Genomic DNA, 20,915 nt, shown 5'->3' on the forward strand with positions numbered 1-20,915 from the left:
TCTGGGGCAATGCTGTTCCTCTGAACTTGTGCTCAGGCCTCTGTGCACACTTTAATTTTAGGGGTTACAGTGAACCCTCTGTTCTCCTGACTTAGGAGCCTGTGCAGACATCAAAGCAGGCAGCAGATTTAATTAGACACTTAATTATAGATCAGGATGGTAAGGAATGCATTTGGGAAATAAAAACATTATTTTCAACCCCAGTCAAATGCCAGAGAACAGAGTAACACTGGCACAACATTGGTGCACTGTGCCCTTCACGTAATTCATGAAAAATAAAGTTTGGGTTGGAGTTTTGTGTTTGGTGTTTGGTTGTTTTTTGGGGGTTTTTAACCCAAATAGATTCTAAATATTTTTAGCTTTCAGGTCTGACACATGTAGTTCTCTGGGCAACCTCTGCCAGGGACTCACCACCCTTACACGGAAGAATTTCTTCCTCATATCTAATTTAATCCCAATTGTTATTCCCCTCACATGGATTTATCCTCTCATTCCACAGGAAAGGAAGAACTGAAGGTGTTTGGAACTCTTCTCTCCTGTCTTTGTTATCTCCCTTTCATAACGTAAATTCAATTATGTGTTTTTCTCTATTGCTGTTTGTAAATTCCCTGCCTGTTTTTATTTCTTGCCACAGATTATTTTCATATGCAGCTTCATTAACATGGTTTACACCCTCCACTAGAATAATTAAATTATTATTAAATAAAACAGGCCTTTGTTATATAAGGTCCCAAGTCAGTTTTCAAAATAATGGCTGGGAATCATCCAACTGCAATTATGTTCTACCTACCTAAATTCTCTTTGTAGTTTTAATTAAAATACATTATCCAGGATGATTTCACCTCCTATTTTAAGTTCTTGTACAGCACTGGTGAAGGGAAAAAAATTATCTCTGTAAAGGAATTTCTCTATTTTGTTGACTCAAATAGTGAGAATAAATAGTTTTGGGTTATCCTAGCATGCAATGAGAGATTTCAGTAATCTCTAAAATTATCTTTAAAGTAAGATCTATTGTGTTAGAGGGGGAAAACTGGGAAATCTGGAGTACTTTATCACTTAGAAGTGTTCCTCCTACAAGTGAAAAACGTTAAGGGAATGCTAGGCAGAGACAGATGAATGCCCTTGAACAATGACAAATAAAATAGGAACATGGGGTAAACACATAAGATTTGCCACAATAACTCAGCAGCCAAGAAATGCCAAAGGAAATAAGAATCTGAGGAGAAGCAGAGAACACCTCCAGAATGATTAGGCATATTTATTAATAAATGATAAACCAGCTAAAGGGTTGGGGGGAGCACTGGTAATGCAGTGGATTTTTGGCAGACATTTAACACCATGGAGTTTTCATGGGAATAATTTTTTTTTTTCTCTTAAGGTTCTTTGCAATCTCAGAAGATTTCTAAGCAAGTCCAGGTAATCAGAGAGACTGTTTAACCTGCTTTTTTAGTTATTAGCACTGATTTTGGTCTTTTTTTTTTTTTTTTTTTTTAAGATATTCTGTGAATCAGCAACCAGTCCTTGCAAGAATTCCAAGTCACAATCTAAAAGGCAAACCCTTGTATTAATAAATTCCTCACTCAAATTCCAGCACAAAATGATGTCCTGCAGGATATTGTGTCAGTGAGGAGTCCCCAGGAATTCTGTGGAATCAAAATGAATTATAGAAAATATTTGCACACAAAACCATCCCACTTCTCTTCTTCTGACAGTTGTTCTGCACCCAGAGAAACACAGAGGTGTTCCCAGGAATTTCTGAATAAAATATCAAAGCCACCAAGATGGAATTACCACAGTAAAACTCACTTCAGCCCGAGCAGCTGGTTCAGCTTTAGTCAATAAGGCAGAGACAGCAATTTTCACATTAATTTCCAAACTGGATCCTCCAAAGTGCAGCCAGAAATCCTTCAGAAGCACAGCCTGGTGCATAAGAGTGATCTCTACGTTTCTCTTAATGTACTTTGGAGCTAATTTATTTTTAATATTTTTCATTTTTTCAAATTCTCAAATTGACTTTTCAAACTTGCATTTTTTTTTTTTAAATCACAACCTGGTACACAGCTGTGATCTGTACAACTCCATTAATGTAATTGGTACCAATTTATTTTAATTACACCCCAAGACATATCCCAATCTGAAAGTTAAATCCCACTTGAACACCTTTAATATGATGGTTTTACCCACAGAACTGCCCAAACCACTGCAGAGTCTTTCCATCAATCATCAAAAAATGAAGCTGCTCACACACATCTGCACAAAACCTGGAGTTTGAATATTGATGGAAGAAATCTGAAATGAAAGTTTGATTTTTTTTTCACAGAAATATTTAAATAAAATAGACAATCACCCTCATTTCTAGGATCAATAATTTATTTCCTTTTTTTTTTTTTTTACATTTTTCAATTTGTTACAGGAGAAGAAACACTTGCTAATGGAAGTGACATGTTTTTGAACCATTTTCCAAGGTAATGGGAAAAGTTAAGCATATTCCCTAGGATGCACATCAATGACTAAGCTGCCAATATCAAACCAATTGAAGCAAGTGCAGTCCCTATTTAAACCTTGTATAAATTAATTCAAGGACTCTCCTTCTCCTACAGGAAGACTAAATTATAGCATCTAATTTTCTTTTTTTTTTTTTTAATCCAGAAGTCTCAATCTTTTTTTCTCTCTCTACTTAATCTGCAAAAAGTCAAACAGGCTGAAGCCAAAGCCACAGAACAGATTCTGTGCCAAGGTTTCTTCTATTCCTGGTGATCTCCTCAGTTCCCTCCTGTCCCAAAAAGGAAACAAAGGATTCCCAGTTTTCTGAAAACCAGTTTCTCTGCATGACAGTGCATTGCATTGCCACAGGATGGGCCACAGTGGATGTTCTCCTAGCAAACAAATCACTACCAAGGTACAAAGAATTAGAAATTAACTCAGTAAAAATGCTCCTAACATTTTCCCAGTGGTATAGTAACCAGAATCCTACTTTCCTTCCACAAAAAATAGACTTTTTTTTTTTTTATAAATACATTTTAATACAGACAATTCTGTTTCTATGCCAGGAAAAAAAAAAAAGTCACATTCAAACAGGTTTGCTGGGTGTATTAAGATACAAGCAGACACTAGAGCAGGCAGGAGCACAGGGGGTTTTTGGGGGGCTGCAGACACACAAACATTTCATTTCAACCCACTGAACAACTGAGCTGCAAGGTGAGACCTGGAGCATCACAGCCCTCAAATAAATCAGCAATTTCCATGTAGGTTAAATGAGATGAACTCTCAGTGGTATTTGACATTAATACTGAAAAGCCTCTATAAATTTAGGCAGGGTTTAGGCTGGGGGTAGAGAGAAGAACCATGAGCAGGAGCTGCCAGCTGCCTCAGACCCAGGAGAAAATTGAGTCACTCACCATGGCCTTGAAGCTCTTGAGTCCAAATAGCTGAAATTAATGCTTTTTTCTGTCCTTGTCCTCCTTTCCCTCATTTTCCCCCCAAAAATGCAGACAAACCTGCCCAAACTTTGTGCCACACACACAGTGCCAGCTGCTGACCCACAGCCCCAAACGACAGCAATGATTGCTATGGTTTCCTTCCTAACCAGATCTAATTAAAACTGAGCTGTTAACCATCTTTTATGAATAATTAATAAAGAATTTTTATAATATTTGCTAAATATGATGGTTGGGTATTAGCATTTTCTTATCTTAAATAGCCCCAAATCTTTGCATGACTAAAAGTTCCCTGTCATTAAGTTTGGGGTTTATTTTTTATGGGTCAATATGTAGGATAATTCTCAATATACTTTAACAGGTTTTTCTCAGTTTGAAGGGATTTTGGAAGTAGCCTGCATGTTTCACACACAGCCAACCACCACTGTGACACTACACAAGATTTTGGAATAAAACTCAGAGGACAGAGGTGGAAAATAGAGCATCTTACTGACCTGCTCAAGAAACAAGACATAGAGAGAGATTATGAGCAAGAACTAAACCCCAGAAGATTGTTTTCAACCCTGGAGAGACTTTCTACATTAAATAAATAAATAAATTCTTCTGAGTCAGGAAGGGTGGATCATTCAGTTATTTCAGAAATGTCACCACATAACGGATAATTCACAAAAACAATTTTGGCTTTTGCCACTGAACTGAGAGCAAAGTTTCTAAATTTTTCAACCACAGCTGATGTGTTAATTCTAAAAAAAAAAAAAAAAAGGGTTCTCTCCTTGCCACAGAAGTGTGAGTAATTAGAGCATGCAGCTCACTACCAATGTATTGCTACTTTTCTTAAAAACCCTGACTGTGAAAGGAATCCAAGACTGACAAAGTGAAAAAATATGTCAAATTATAATTTCCCTGGAAGAATGTGTTGAGCTGTAATTTCCCTGTCTCTCAGAAAAATTATGTCACTATTAGCACTCAGGGAGATTTTGTTTCTTTTTCCAAGATTAAGTCACTGTGTAAAGCACACACTTAATCCTGTTTTATGACAGGAAACAGAAGGGCATTATTAGCAGATAATCTTGGTTAGCTCTTAGATGTTTTCTTTCACTTTCAAAAAGTCAGATCCCAAATTGCTAGGCTGGCTTGTTAAAACAAAGCTGTAGTGCTAATTAAAGTCATGTTTAAAATGAGATCAAGGAAAAAAATACAACAATTCTTTTTTTCCCAGAGCCAATATTTGGTGATTTCGCAATGAACTTCCAAAGTAAACCCAATAATGATGAATGCTAAAATACAAAATAATAGCTAGTCAAGAAGATTAACAAATTCTTCTGTGAACAATGCTGCTAAGACTTCATTCTCAACTGGTTTATAATAAGAACCAGCTGCCAGTTTAAGGGAAAAAAATGTGGGTTTCACAACTGGGCTGCAAACTCAGCTCCCTCTCAGAAGGAAGTTGAAATTATTGGGTGCTGCACAGTTTGGTCTTTAAATTTTGAAGATGGTTCTTAAGCAAAACAAGGACAGAAGTGGCATTAAAACAGCAACTCCACAAACAAAGTTTTTTGAAGAAACATTCTTTTAGTGCTGTTTATGTGCCTCATATCAACACCACACGTGATGCTGCTGCATGAGCAGGTGGGAAAGGAACAGAATCTCTCTCCTAGACAGTAATTCCCACGTGTTTGCAGAGATTGTGGATGTGGATGACCATGAGGAAATGCTAACAAATAATTCCCAATAACTGCTTCAGTGGGACACAGAAAACAGCGCCTTCCCATGGAAAGTTCTGTTCTTTGCTTTGGTTTAGAAATCAGAATTTGTTACTTGTGGCAAACTCTGGGGATTTTTAATAAAGAGGGAAATTGTCCTAACTGAAAAGCTAAAGCTAGAATTGGTTGAAATTTATTTTATTGAAAATGTCCAACCTTTATTTCTGGCTTAAAATATTCCTAATAATATTTAGGCAACCAACTCAGTGTAATATCACCCATATGATTCACAGTAAATTTCCTGTGAGACTGGAATTATTACATATATAATTTGAATTTTAAAGGTTTTCAGGAGAGGAGCAGCTGATAATTCATCCTCTTGTGTTCAACCTCAAACCTACACTTGAAAATGTCAGAAATTCCATCCACACTCTGCACTCCTGGGCACACAGTGACTTTCTCTTGGTTCTTTTATAAGGGGCATGTCTACCTCTCAAATTTCCCTTGATTACAGTAATATTTTTATGGAATTTCTCTTTTTTTGTAAGTCTTGAAAGGAGATAGCATAAAAAAGGAGCAGAACATTTCAGAGGAAACTCCATCAAATGACCCAAGAGTCCACACCAAAGTACACCTGATCTCATCACAACATATTAAATAGATGACTGGCAATTATGGGCAAATTCAATTCCTAAAAGTCTTTTAAAAGTCTTATGCACAGAAGCGACTGTTATGAACAGCAGGTGAAAAATAGCCCCCCAAAAAACCCTGTACAGGGTGATAATTATAAACATTCACTCTAGTTTGTCTTTAAATTAACTTTTTTTTTTCCTGCAAATTGAAACAAAACTCAGAAATACTTAAAACTTACAAAATGTCATTGGAGATATGATTTAACAGCCCTGATTAAAAAAAAAATAAGTTGGGGGAGGAGTGAAAACATTTTTGAAACTATTTTCATCTTGAGTAATTATTGTGCTATAAAATTAATGGTCAGTAGCTCAAAGGACTGCACAAATAATGAGGAAATCCTTTGTATCTCTCAAACTGATCAGTCAGCCCTAGGCTACTTGTATGATTTAATACACTAGAGACAAAAACCAGTGATAAATACAAGTCTCACTGTGATAAGAATTACTACAAGCTACTACTTGTGTAAAATCAGTGAACTTGACACACTTTTGCAGCTACCAAGCTTAATAAAAACTGTGCTGTAACCTAAAATCACTGTGTTTTTTTAAAAAAAAAAACTGCCTCCTCTCTCAGCAGTCAAAAAAGCCAAGCCAAATACAAATGGTGACACATTGAAAAGTGACCACAAGCCCAGCAGGAGCACAAAAACCCCCCTGTCCTTAGGCTGCACTTGGAATTGTTTGTAGTCCTGTCTGACGTAGGCTGCGACTACAGAGATGCTCATCACGACTGGAAATGGTATTTTTAGAAAAATTATTACAATTATTACACCTATCTGAGGCTAACATAGAATGTTCCACTTCAACTCACAGAATTAGACATGGAGACATCAAGTATTTATAGAAATATCTACAGGCTGCAACTGTCTTTTATTTTTGTTGGTTTGGTTGGTTGTTTTTTTTTAAGTATCAGTGAACTGACCTTCAGAGTAAGGGTTTCATGACAACAAGTCATCCCACACTAGTTTATTCTTGGTGTTGCTATTTCTTGGGCTAAATTGGTGTTAAACTTCTTCCAGAAGAGAAGAGAGAACTCTTGCTAATTTTTTTGCTGTGTGTTAAAGTTGTAGATTATTAGATTTAGCTTCACCTCTATTATTATCTGATGAGAAACATTTTTAACAAAGGGGAAACGCTGTCTTAACCTCCTTTAAATGCAGATACAAATAGAAAATTGGAAATTCCACACTCCCCAGCTGCCTTAGACAATTAAAATGTTGCTCTAACAAGCAGTGCTGAAGTCCTTATCTTGGTATCGAGCAGAGATGAAAAAAATAGACACAGGAAATGTGTGGCATGAAAAGGCTGAATGTTAAATAAAGCAAAAATGTTAAATAAAGCTAAAATCCTTCTGTTTTTCCTGATTATTCTGCGAAAAACTGAAATCAATGGAATGTACTTATGGAGGTTCATAGACCCACAATGCCATTTTACCTTCATCTGAAATGTAAAAGGAATGTAAATGCAAAAACACCCAATTAACACAGCTCTGTCACTGAACTACTGCTCTTCATTGCAGGTTTTGGTGTTTCCAAGGTTAAACAGAATATTACACAGAAGGATGGAAACTAAAAGATGAAATACTCATGGAGAGAGCCAGTCTAAAGATGAAACTTGCCTTTGTGAGATGTTTTGCTCGATATTTTCAACAGGCTGGACAAGTTAAATTGGCCTTTGAAGCATTCACAAAGAGAAACAACCACCCAAACCTCTGCCTTTGCATCCATCCACTCCCATGGTTTCTCTGATTACATTCTTTGGGAAAGCAATCCTAAAAGATACTTGAGGGCAAGAACATAAATTCACAGAATTAGGGCAAAACCCCTCAGGTCCCACAAGGCCATTTTCAAAGCAGACACTTAAAGAAACTTAGGGAAGTGGTATCCAAAGATCATTTTTAGCTTAAAACTTCTGAAGAACTGGGTCTGCTTCAAAGCTCAAAAGAGATGTCATGAAACTCCTACTGTGGCAAAGAGTCCTTGGTTGGTGGATCCTTGTCCAGGTGACACTGCAGGAGCTGGAGGTGTTGGGATCCCTGACGACTTCCAGAGGGAAGGGGAGGCCAGCGCGGGTGGGGCCGCCCGGCCCATGCTCAAGGTCCTCCACTGTATGAATAATCTGCCTTGTTGTGCATCACCAGCTTGTTGTCTACAAAGTAGAAACTGTCCGACTGTGTCTCGTAGGGATGCAGGATCATCTCTCGAACTGTGACGGGGAAATGGGGGAAAAAAAAACCCAACACAATTAACGGGGACGCTCCGTGCCGGGCTCAAGCGCTGTTCAGCGGCCCCCAAGCAGCTGCAAAATCAGGTGAAAAACCAGAACCCAAATGGGAATCGCCCAAACCACTCCCTGTTGGTGTCTTTTAAACAATTCAAGCATAATCATGGCATTTTTATGTTGGAAGAGCCCTCTAAGGGCTTAAAATCCAACCTGAATCCACTAAACCCTTGTGCCACATGCACACTTTCTTTGAAGAATTTCAGGGATGAAAAATGTTCATAATCCAAATATATTATGGCACCATATAAAGGGAACCTCAGAATAAGAACCCATTACATTTTGGGCTGGGGTTCTTTTTGTTTTGTTTTGTGTTTTGTTTGTTTTTGTTTTGTGTTGTTTTTAAAAACAGTGATAGAACAGCAAACTCAAAGTAAATTTGTTCTGGCCTGACAGCAGGGCCTCACTGTATTTTCCACAGACTGCAATATTAGTGCTGACACACACAATTAGGGGCTGTAAAGAGGAAAATCACAAAGATTTAGTGCTTGTGCTATTGTGTCTTGGGAGAGAGGAGAGAAAATAAAAGTTATGTTCATACTAAAACCTCTCAAGCTCACAATATAGCACATCAAACATTAAAACAGATCATAACATTTAAGTTATCCATTTATTGGATGTCTTTTTAATCTTATTTTTTGCTTGTTTTATAACACAATTATCTTTTTTTCTCCCTGATACCAAAGCTTCCCTTTTATGAATTAAAAAAAAAAAAAAAAAAAACACAAACCCAAGCAAGTGCCTGGTGTGTGATGAGAGACATCCTACTAGAAAACAAAATAAGTGTTAACACAGATATAAAAGGATGAATTATTTTACCCAACCCACTCTCTAGAGACAGCTTTTAAGAAAGGGCTCCCCCAAACCACCTCAGATGAACATCATGGTGTGACAACCCAGAAATGAAAGTTTATAACAAAGAGCTTACTGAGATCCTCCGAGAGCTGGGGGAATTCATAGATGTGCTCACAAGTATTTTTACTGCTGGGGATGCAGAAGCCAAATTCAAAATCAAAACTTTTCAGCAGCTGGTCACGGAAGTAGTGCCGCTCAATCATACGGAAATTATTAATGGGTTTGTCTCCTACTGTGAATTCCACCCTGAAAAAGAAGGATAAAACTGATGTGAGCTTTCATGCTTCAGTAAGATCTACAATATTCCTGAAAGGCAGAAGAGAGCTCTGGAAAAAAAAAAAGCCAAAAATATAAAGCAACAGCACTAAACAAATTATTGTTTCCTCTTTCACGTAAAGCATTCTACAGGGACACACCACAGCATTAGATAAACATCTTAAAGCTGCTATGGACAGGGCCACCTTCCTCTATCCCAGGCTGCTCCAAGCTCCATCCAGCCTGGCCTTGGACACCTCCAGGGATGCAGGGGCAGCCAGAGCTTCTCTGGGCACCTGTGCCAGGGCCTCCCCACCCTGGAACAATCTCTTCCCACTATCCCATCTGACCCTGCCCTCTGGCACTGGGAAGCCATTCCCTGTGTCCTGTCACTCCAGGTCCTTTCCAGAACTCCCTCTCCAGTTCTCTTGGAATCCCTTCAGGCACTGGAAGGTGCTCTAAGGTCTCCCCAGAGCCTTCCCACTTGATTTTGCCTCTTTTAGCATCAATCCCTTCAGCACCAGGCCTACCCCTGACTAAACCTAAAGTGACAGAGAAGGCAAGAGATTTGGAGACCCTCATAATAAATGAAAAAGGCCCTTGTTCAATCAACTTCCTGGCAGGATGAACATGCAAGAGAGGGGTTTTTATCCCTAAGATTCCAGCTGTTTTCTGTGCCAGGCCAAGGAGCAGGAGGGGGTTACTCACGTGGCTCCCACTTGCCGCAGTCTGAGGAAGGCCGGGGTGAACTGATAGCGCACGAAGCGTCCGGCGTTGGGGTCCACGTCCTTCCTGTCATTGTGCTCCCGCTCTGCAAAAGCCCAAAGAAAGCTCTGTCAGAGCTGCCTGAGAGCCAGAAACTCAGGGGAAATGCTTGTGGTGGTGTTCTTGAGCCACGGAAGCCAGAAAGTCACTCTGGTGCTGAGCTCATCCTCCTCCTGCCCTGAGGTGTCTACCCCTGGTCACTCAGAGGTGGAATGCTGAGAGATGGCCCTTTGGTTTGAGTAATTTCTTATCTTCTGGATTTCTATTCCTCATCTACTGCTCCTACATCACATCAGGACTGCAGAGTGACTCTCAACAAGCCATTTCCCCACAGCATGCTTGGTTTGCTACCTATGAGCTACAGAAAACTTCCTCTCACCTGCAGGGAGGTGGGGAAGGGTTAAAAGTGCTTGGCCAGGAAAAGAACAGCTGCCCTGGGTTTTTATCACCACTGGCAACAGGCAACACTTGGATGCTTACAAGTAACACCTAAAAATTAATCAAACCAAAAAAAAGGGCAAATGTTCAGTTTGTTTCATTTGCCTGTTGGCAGTTTCTCCCCTTTGGAAATATCATTTTCCTGACTCCTCAGTGAGAGATGTTAAACTAACAGCTAAACTATGTACAGGGGGCACAAGCTGAATAACAGCCAAGAAAAAACCACCCAGTGATCTCCTCCTCCTCCTCTGCTCCTGTTTACAACATCCATCTGTCCCTTCTCATCACAGATGGCAACAGGAAGAACACAGCAGCAGTCAGCTCTGCTCACCCTGTTAGTACAAAGAGACACCTGAAAAACACTCCTGCTGCAAGATGGGGCTCCAGCCCTCCTGCAGCAGAGAGATTCTGCCACTTTTGGGAAATATATGGAGTAAAAGGAGGGGGGAAAGGCAAAAGAAAGCATTTGTTCATGGAAACCTTATTCTGTGTGTGCACTCACCTGAAGCTGCTGGCTTGGTGATTTCAAACAAGACTGTGCCAGACTCCATGTCCCGGATTTTGAACCTGGTGAAGTCTATCTTGTAAACATTTTCCTCTGGAGTGCACAAATAATCTGCAGGGGGAAGCAAATTTAAATGAAGGCTGCCCTGAAATACCAGGAATTTCTGGCTGCTCTCTGGAGGCCACACCAGCAGTGAGAGCAGCCTAAATGCATCTCCACTACTGCCTGTTTTAATTCAAAACTGGTGTCTCTGAAGACAGTGTCAGTTCTGGAGGATCACACTGCCCTGCTCAGACAGGACAGGGGAAAGAATTCTCTCCCCCAACACACACAGGTCATCACCTTTTTCCAACCCTGTGCCAGTAACTTCTGCATCCATTTCCTCCCAGACTAGTCAGCACCTCCATCAAATCCCAGCCTTTCCAGTGTTAAGAGGCTTTGCCTGTTTTAAAAACTGCCCTGTGGCCGAATGCGAGGGCTAAGCAGCTTTGGGAGCTAAGCTGACTGCACTTAACTGGAACAGGAGTGTCCTCCCCTGTGCCACCTCCCTGCTCCAGCCCTCTGCAGACAAAGGGTGGCCTCTTCTCCCCACACCAGGGCTTGTTTTCCTCAGCACTGAGAATGATGTTGAAGCCTTTCCCTGTGTCAGGAAAACAGGGAGCAGAGCCCTTCCCAGCTGTGAGGATCTTGGAGAGAAAGTCATGGAAACACAGAATGGTTAAGGTTGGAAAAGCCCTCTAAGATCATCAAGTCCAACTTTTCACCCTGCGCTGCTGTGTTCACCACTAAACCATGTCCCAAGTGCCCCATCCACAGGCCTTTTGAGCACTTCCAGGGATGAGGATTCCACTACTAAAATCCCCACAGCCTTGGCCTTCAGCCTTGCTGTGCCCTAGCCAGCTCCTGGCATAGGAATCATCCTCCTCCCTGGGGAAGGAGCACATACAGCACAGATTGAATGCAGCTCCAATAATTCACTTTACCCTGACAAATCTAAAGAAATGCTCTGTGTAGACAAGCCAGGTCAGCTTTCAAACAACAGCACATTTGATTGATGTAGGAGACTGGTTCTGGAGGTTGCAAGGTGAAAATAATACTTTAACATTCTAATTCGAAACACTTTCTCAGCTACTAATTCCTGCTGTTAATCTGAGCTAATCACTTATTTCTGTCTGCTTTCCTATTTCTGAAACTCCAACAAATCCATCCACCTGAGGCTCAGTCACTGACTGCATAAAAACAAGTTACAAGTGCTCAGAGCTCAGACCTGCCCATACCAACCCAGCTTCAGCACAGGTCTAAGAAATCCAAGACCACTGTGAGAGACTTCTGAGCTCCTGGGCACAAACACCTGGCACCAGCACCTTCCTAGAAGCCTTTTATTCCTTCCAAATCTCCATAACTTGGAGAACTGTCCAAGTAAGCTCAGTAGAAGGAACAGAGGTGTTAAATGTTCTCCCTGGACAGTTTTACTGCTCTCCAACAACCCCATATGGTGAATTCTCAAAGGAATGCCAGAGAATTTGTAGATGTCCCATCCCTGGAAGTGCTTAAGGCCAGGCTGGATGGGGCTTGGAGCAACCTGGTCTAGTGGGAGGTGTCCCTGCATGGCAGAGGGGATGGAAGTGGATGATCTTTAAGGTCCTTCTTAAGCCAAAACACTCTGAGTTTCTACTCAGAGTAGTATATTCTATAAATGGGTGTGCAGGGAGAGGACAGTGTTCAAGGCATCCCTGGCATTTGGCAGGGATTTTCCCTTCCCTATCAACGCAGCACAAGGAAAAACGGACACCAGCACCCAAACTGTCAGGAAGAACAAGCTAAAAGCTCGACCTCTTTACTACCACAAGAAAATATAAGCCTGTGTTTGGTCAAATATCCCAAGAACTGCACAAAAATCTCCCTTTTGTGTCTTTAACAGTAGCCAAGAAGACAGGACAGGAATTTAAACCCAGCCCTTGCCTTAGGCCCTGATGTTTAGCATTCCTCAGGGAGATGTCCTGCAATTACACTGTGATTTTAGGCTCTGACACATCGGCCACCCCAATTCCTAACCCGTCCCACAACTTCCCAGCTCGGAGCACCAGCATGCAAAACACAAACTGATGGAAGCAGGCACAGCTTGCCACAGCCCAGCTTCCCCTCCCTCGGCCCGTGGCCACTGGCTGTTCCCTGGGAAGGCTGTTGGGAACAGGCAGCAGTCGCCCAGGAGCCCAGAACACCTTCCCTGGAGCACGCTGGCGAATCTGGAGCCGCGTTTGTCTGCAAGTTAATTATTAAGTGTTTCTACTCCTGCAGAATTCCTGCCCATCCAGCACCATGGCAACAGCTTTATCCCCCTCCTTGGCAGCAGCGTTGCTGCAGTAACAGTGTCCATGACTCATCTGGAGCAGAGGAGAGCCAAGCAGAGCCTCCAAAGAGGAGTAAAACCCGGGTAGAATCCCCACCAGGCTCCTGCTCATTGATGTTTGCACCCTCACACTGTTATTTTCCAACTCTTTTTGCCCTGATAATATTTTAAACCCTTTTTTTGGTTGGTTGGTTGGTTGGTTGGTTGTTTTTTTTTTTTTTTAATCAGCATGCCAATGTACAACTGGATGCCATCCGGGAAGATCAGCTGCCAAAATACTGCAATCAAGTGGGTTTTTTTCCTCCTCTAGCAGTGCCCAGTCTCCTAGAAAGGAAAAAAAGAAAAAAAAAAAGAAAAAAAAAAAACGCAAAAAAAAACCCCAGAGCAATATATATCCCCCTCAGTCTGTATTACATTTGTTATCCTGTTCAAAAAAAACCAAAGTAGCCACGTGCTGGTTTTTTCCCCCTCACACGTAACAGGAGCCTGTGGCTGCACTGGAAGGTCTTATTGGGAATGGGCTGCTTGCAATTGGCAGATCCTTCTGCTTAGCTGAGCACTGTCAGATTTGCTAATCTCATCCCATACACACTTATTTTTAAATTACTGTAGGGCCCAGTTGCCCACACTTCCGTGACTCACTTAAATGTATCATCTGCTTCCCTTATCCTAATTCAGCGTCGCCACGATTTGGGGAAGGGCGGCAGCAGCCGTGGTTATTTTAGCTGGGAATGAGGCAGATCAAACCGCCATGGAGGGGATTGTTACAGAGAATGGTGGGTTGGTCTCTCAGTATTTTCTTGTTTCTTCCACTTCCCCTGAAGCAGGCTGTGCTGCCTCCCTGTTAATAACTGAACCATCACGGTGTGTCCCTGAGCCTTCAGTACTCACCTGATTTAGGGATGAAGGCATGGACACAGCAGCACTGCCATGGAAAACCCATCAGAGTGTTTTTTTTCCTTAAGAACCCACATTTAATAGTGTAAAAAAAGGTCACAAAAGAGGAGTACTTCCTACCCTTTCCTAAAGGCCAGGGAATTGTCATATCCCAGACCTCCATGCCCAAATCCTTCCTGAAAACAATTCACCTGGTATTAGCAGCCACTTCTCACTCACACATCACCATTCCTCTGGTGCCTCTCCAGCTTCTTTCCCATAACCTTTGGATCATGCCCAAAGGTCTGCAACTCCCCACTTTTAGAGACAATTTCTATCTTAAAACCTATCACAGCTGTGAAGAGTTTGGATCACAACCAACACCACTGTGGTGGTCTGAGGAAGCAGCAGAGGTGATTGGCTTCCTCAATCTGGCTCAATTAATTCCTTCCCTTTGTAGGAAAAAGTGATTCCAAAGTGACCCCAAACAGTTCAGTGGTCTCTAGCTTTGCTCTCAGAATCAGCAGGTGCTCCTTCCCCTGGTACAGTTCTGAGGTGGTACCTCCACTGCCTAATCCAGGGAAGAGAGTTTTTATCCAGGAAACCTTCCTGCCCTCCCAAACCCAACCAAAATTACAAAATAAACCAGCAGAACAGCCTGGACAATGCCAGCAGGCACTGCCTGTGAACACTGGCACATCCTGAACCCTGGTGCACAATTCCAGGTGTGTATTTTAGCAGCTGGTGTTACAGAGGAGGACAAAAGGTGAGGATAATGCAGAGCTAAATAACACAGGAAAGCAAACAAAGGCACTTTCTCCTTGGACATCTCCCTGTCATTTAAATGCATGAGATCAGGTTTGCTCCTCATCACAGAAAGCTAAAATTTGATCCTGCATTTCCAAATTCCCTTTGCAACCACCCCACCAGGCCCATTTTATCACAATTTCATGGGCAATAGGATTCACACTCTTTGTTGTGCTCCTTTCAAGATCCCTTCTCCATCTCTGCAATCAGGAGGAAGCACGTGTCCCCTCTCACAGACACCAGGGATATTTCTGTGCTCATCAGAGTCTAATCTCAGATGGGGCAGCTCCTATTTTAAGGCCTTAAGAGCCCACTAAGGAAAGCAGAGTGCACCTGGGGTAAGAAAAAAACTGAAAATTTGGTCCTGGAAATGGGTGTAAATCAGGAGGATGCTATACAGGAGACTGAGGCAACAGCAGTGACTTGGAACAGGAATTTCTCTCCCCAACACAGACAAGAATTTAGGGAATGGATGAGAAGGCTCCTGTAGTTATGCAGGCCTATTTCCTAACATGCATTAACCAACAAGGTCAGGAACTATTTTGAAGCCAACTCCCAAGACATAAACCAGGTATAAAGCCAAGACAACTGCAGAGGAATAGCCAGGAGCTGGAGATTAGGAGATTATCAGATTGAAGAGTCTCAGGAGGAAGCAAAAATAGCCCAGACCCCACGAAGAGGCCGAGCAGTTACGTAGGACACGGAGCAGGCCCTGAGGGCAAGGCAGGGCAGGTTTCAGGTGCTATTGATACACCTGCCCAGACAACATGGGTTCAGTTAAAGAAAAAAATAAACATTTCCCTGCCCTCTGCCTCAGCAGTTCAAGCCCTGTGACACCAAGCCAGCCAGGAAACAGGATCTACTCCTGTAAGATAGATCCCTCCAACCCAAACCACGGGGTTTGGAGAACCAGAGACCAGGGGGGCTGCACAGGCAGGGAGCAGCTGCCCTCTGACCTGGCACTGGAATTAGGCTGCTGCAGTGTCCCAGAGGGAAAATCCTGCACCAGAAGGATCCCACAGGGGTTTTTCCACAGCAGCACATTTACTGTCAAGGAAGCAGAGGGATTTAGGGCAGGAGGCCCCAGGCTGAGGCACTTCCCAAGGTCCCCAGAGCCCCTCAGTTGCCGAGTCCTACTGCACAGCTTTGATTTTTGTGGCAGCCTGCTCATCTCTTTCTTTCTTTTTTTTTTTTTTTTAATTTTAGCTAGAGCTTTCCAGACTTCACCCTCTCACAATTAATTTGATCACAGCCCTGCAGCCTGTGGATGGAGATGCTCTTCCCCCATTTCCAAGGCACCCAAACACTTTCTCCTGCCCCCTTTTCATGCTGATTGCATTCGAAGTCTGAAAAACACGTGCACAGCATCAACTAAATCAGCTATTTTTGGGCTGAGCCAAAGCCAAGCTCTGCCCAGACCCTCAGGCTGACTCCCTCAGCTTTCCTCTTACCTTTGCCACTTCCACCAGGGATGGCCCAAACCCACAACCCTGTGAGAAGGAGGAATCCCACACCACACACACACCATGTGTGCTGCCCCTGGGAATCCTATCAGCTCATATTGTGCTGTGAGACTTCAGGAAACACAGAGCCCTGGAAAAGCTCACAGCCTGTGTAGGATGCTGAGGGAAGGGTCGTGGGGAGAGCAGCTTGGCACAGCTCTGGGATATGGCTCTGCAACAAGAAATCAGCACATCAAAGCACAGCCACACATCACAGCCCTGGACAAGGCAGAACAGGGATTTATTAACCTCACAGACACTCAGAGTTCCTAATAAAGTACATTCTCCCCATTAACTGGGGAGGGAAGTCATGGTCCAGGAGCAGCTTTGAAGATGGATCCACACACACCTGCCTCACATTCCTGTTAGTGCCTCCTTCTTTCCTTGCCTATCAAAACCCCATGGATTTGGAAATTGATTTGAACATGGATCCTGGATGGTTTAGCTTTACAGGACTTGAACTGCTGAGGCAGAGGGAAGGCAAATGTTTTATTTGGGTTTTTTTCTTTAATTGACTGCAGGAAACTGGTATGAAAGTCCCTCAAGAAGGGTCTGGCCTGCCTAACCCACTGAGGCAGCCCTGTGCCAAGCTGGCCTTTAGCTAAAGCTGCCTAGAGAAGTCTCAGAGAAATCCCAAGTGACAGCTCAAGGAAGAGATTACTTTCAGAAATGATTACGTGTGTGCTCCTTATTTTTAGGGTTGGTTTTGAAACTGTTTCCAAGCATGTAATCAATGATTTAACCCCTTGGTTTTCTAAAATAAAATCAGTGTTAGAATAAAATGTAACATTTGATCTGGTATTCCAGGCAAAGTGTGCAGATGATAAGCAGGGCAGCCTCAGAGGCTGGAGCTTGTCTTTTGTTACACATCTGACTCCTCTGATCCTCTGGCTGCCTCAGTAATTAATTGCAATTTGAACTGAGCTCTGCCCCACTCCTTTGCTAATCTTAAATTAATCACGTCATGAGCTTTTTCCGCTTTTCCCAACCACAGTTGTGTGAGCGAGTGACAAATCTCACTAATTGCAAAGGAAATGGTTCTCCAGCCTTACACCTGATCCAGCTGGAGCAGAGCCAGAACCAGCCTGGCCAGAAGGCCCAGATATCCCAGGGCAGCATCCCAGATCCACCAGGCTGGACCCAGCATGCCCAGAAACGTTGTGGGCCCGGAGCTGCCAGGGAATTTAACATTGGAAGGACACAGAATGTGCAGGGCAGTTCACACAACTCCCCAGTTAAGCTTATTAGAAGCACATTAAGAGCAGAGCCCAGCTGGCTCCTGTGGCTGCCCTCAGAGCCACATCCTGCCTCGCCACCCTCCAGCCCGGCCACCTCACGTTCAGTCAGCTGCACCTACTGGGAGAGCAAAGTCCAGCTGTGCTGCCTGATGGAAAAGATTATTAGGGAGGAATTCTTCCCTGTCAGGCTGCTGAGGCACTGGCAGGGGTTGGGCAGAGAAGCTGTGGCTGCTCCATCCCTGCAAGCGTTCAAGGAAAGGTTGGATGAGGCTTGGAGCAAGCCCATCTATTGGAAGGTTCTTGTGTTCCTGTTCTGGGTGAGGCAGTTGGAGTAAGGTGGTTTTTAAGGTCCCCTCCAACCCAAACCATTCTGTGCTACAGCTGGAACTCCACCTCTCTCTGGAAACATGGAAGGCTGCTCAGAAACACACAGCATCTGCTCCTGGTGTGAGCATTCCTAAAACACACCTTCACGTGGTACCAAGCCCTGCTGGGCTTTGGCTGATGAAGCAACCCTAAAACACAGGCAGCCCTCCCCAGGTCCCAGGCAGGGACAGTTTAATGCAGTCCAGTTCAGTGTGAGCTGAAGTGCTACTGGCCCACGAGTTTGGATAAAGATGGATTATCCTCTCTCTGGAACAACAAAGGGCATCCAGGGCACCAGGACATTTCTGCTGCAGCCCCACCACCAACTCCTCCTTCAACTTCAACCTGTCAAAGACAGAATTGCTGCAACAGGGTGTGGTGTCTGCCCTGACACCCAGCACGTCCAAAAGGTTGGGGCAGCTGTGAACTTCCCTCCCACAGCCTGGTCCTTCCTCCTCCCCTACCTGAAGCAGAAGAGTGGAACAGTTTCACATGGCTATTTTTGGCCATCTGTTTTTAAGGGTGTAGAAATTAGCAAGTGCCACAGAATGCTCCAAATAATCATTAGATTAGGTGTTAAAGATCTGAAAAATATCCTTTGCTTTCTGTTAAACCCACCAGGACAAAAACAGAGCTTGAGAAGGGGAGTTGCAAAGTGTTCCCGGGTGATAAGATACAATATGCTCAACATGGATGTACTGTTGTTTACCTGTATCCCCAAACTCACCCAGGCTTTCAGGTGTGGAGAGCATTTCCTGGCTCCCACACATCCAGCAGGACAGGAAGCGTTTCCCATGGTAAGCCTGGGACATCGTCACAGTGCCTGGCTCTGACCCATCTGCACCCCTGCTAGCAGCAAGTCTCACAGCAGGAGGGGAACACAACATTTTCATGCATTTCACATCCTCCCTGTGCTCCAGAGCACTCTGACCTGGGCTTGGAAGAGGCAGACAACAACCAGCTCTGCCCCAAGCCTGGCTCACCAGCTTAGCAATCCCTGCTCCCTGGGAAGGCAGGAGCTTACCAAGAGCGAGCACCGTCCATCCCCACTGATGCCACACGAGGTGACAGCAAGGGTGTGGGTGGCCCTGTCCCCTCCAGACAGCCCTGGTGAGGGCAAGGACACGGAGGCTGCCATGAAGTGAGCACACAGTGCTTCACACGGCCACGGCTGGGATTCACCATCCAACTGAGGATGCTGGCAGGATGCTTCAGTGCCTGCTGTGTGCTCTCCCTGCCACAGGCAGGGGATTTCTGGGCAGTGAATCACACAGCTGCACCAGCAGAGCAGCTCAGCTCGCAGAAGGGCACCCAAGGGTCCCCATCAACAGCCCCTATCAGAGGAGCCTCTGTAAGCCCTTCCTGAGGGTCCCTGCCGGGCTGGCCTCCTCCCATCCTGCTCACACAGCAGCTACGGGGCTGCCTGCACGCACCAGCACCCACAGCCGCATCCTTCCTCTCCAGGGCTCCTCACAGCCCGGCCTGTGACACAGAGCTGGCTTTGAGGCCAGAGTGATGCGAGGCACAGGGAGCACGGCCAGACCCCAGGCCAGCCCCTCTGCCCTGACAGCCCAAGGACTTTTTGGGACACCAGGGCAGATTGTTCCTGGGCATTGCTGGCCTGAGGCACAGGCAGTACCATGGAATGGTTTGGGTTGGAAGGGACCTTAAAGGTCATCAGGTTCCAGCCCCTTGCCGGGGGCAGGGACACCTTCCACCAGCCCAGGTTGCTCCAAGCCCCTTCCAACCTCATCTTGAACAGTTCCAGGGATAGAGCAGCCACAGCTTCTCTGTGCCAGGGCCCCACCACTCTCCCCAGGGAGGAATTTCTCCCTAATATCTAATCTAAACCTGCTCTCTATCAGTGTGAAGCCATTCCCCCTGTCCTGGCCTTTCCCCAGCCCTGTGTGCTGCTGTCCCGAGCTCTTCTGCCAAGCACAACAGCCCCTCCAGCCACACACTCCCACCCAGCGCCTCCAAAATGCCCTCAAGACCACGGGTGCTAAACTGGAGAGGGGCAAAATGGGTTGGGGGGCTGCTATGAAGTCCCCCCATGCTGTGGCCAGGGATCCATCCCATCCCCTTGCCGTGGGCACAGGGTGGGAGCAGACACAGGGAATGGGGTGATGGGGAGAGCAGTGAAGAGCAGCATCCCAACAGCGACCTTCGAGCAGAGTTGGGGGGCTGCATGCCCAGTTCCGGGCGTTCCCCTCTTCTTCCGATGGTCCCCAGCCCCCCGGGGTGGCACATCCCGGTGCGGGCTCTGTCCCCTGCCGTGCTGCATCCCCACTTCTTGTCTCCCGGGAGGGGGGACCGCTTCCCCTTCTCCCTCTGGGTTAGCCCCCTTGAAAGGGGGAACGGCTCCTCTTTTCCCCCCGGTTTAGACCCCTCGGAGAGTCGGACCGGCTGCCCTTTTTCCCGCGGGAAAAGCCCCAGAGGGACACGGTCCCCATCCTCCCCCCCCCGCGCCATGCCCGGCACGCACCGCTGGTGACCCGCTGCAGCCCCAGCACGTCGTCGGGCCCGATGAGCGCCTTTCGGCCCAGCTCCTCCTCGGTCCTGGCCGCCGCCGCCCCGGCCCCGCCGCTCTTCTTCACCTTCATGGCCCCGCCGCCGCCGCCGGTGTGAGCGGCCCCGGCCCCGCTGCGCGCCGCCGCACCGGGAGGGGCATCGCCATCACCGCCCCCGGCCCGCCCCCGGCCGCGCAGCACCGCCCGGCTCCGCGGGAAGGGGGAGGAACGAGGGCAGAGAAGGAATCGGCCCCTCCGCGCTGTTCCCAGGGGCTCAGGGCAAACCCTTTCTGCTGGAGGAGGCTGGGGTCTCCCCTCCTGCGAACCCCCCGCCAT

The 20,915-nt window shown here is 45.2% G+C and overlaps 1 protein-coding gene across 3 annotated transcripts; it reads right to left on the reverse strand.

Moving 5' to 3' along the window:
• Positions 1-2,622: 2,622 nt before the first annotated feature.
• Positions 2,623-20,672, reverse strand: UNC119 (unc-119 lipid binding chaperone). 3 transcript variants are annotated; one of them, XM_053961341.1, is made up of 5 exons: positions 20,555-20,672; positions 10,928-11,041; positions 9,931-10,033; positions 9,041-9,213; positions 2,623-8,037 (listed from the first exon to the last, which is right to left on the reverse strand). In XM_053961341.1, the coding sequence occupies exons 1-5, from the start codon at positions 20,670-20,672 to the stop codon at positions 7,925-7,927; spliced, it is 621 nt and encodes a 206-aa protein (XP_053817316.1). In that variant the 3' UTR covers positions 2,623-7,924. The 3 variants fall into 3 exon arrangements, with proteins under 3 accessions (XP_053817316.1, XP_053817318.1, XP_053817317.1); XM_053961343.1 differs by lacking the exon at positions 20,555-20,672 and adding an exon at positions 13,153-13,174; XM_053961342.1 differs by lacking the exon at positions 20,555-20,672 and adding an exon at positions 11,446-11,864.
• Positions 20,673-20,915: the final 243 nt, after the last annotated feature.

Source organism: Vidua chalybeata, chromosome 20 (genome assembly GCF_026979565.1).
Source record: "Vidua chalybeata isolate OUT-0048 chromosome 20, bVidCha1 merged haplotype, whole genome shotgun sequence".
In the NCBI taxonomy this organism is placed as follows: domain Eukaryota; kingdom Metazoa; phylum Chordata; class Aves; order Passeriformes; family Viduidae; genus Vidua; species Vidua chalybeata.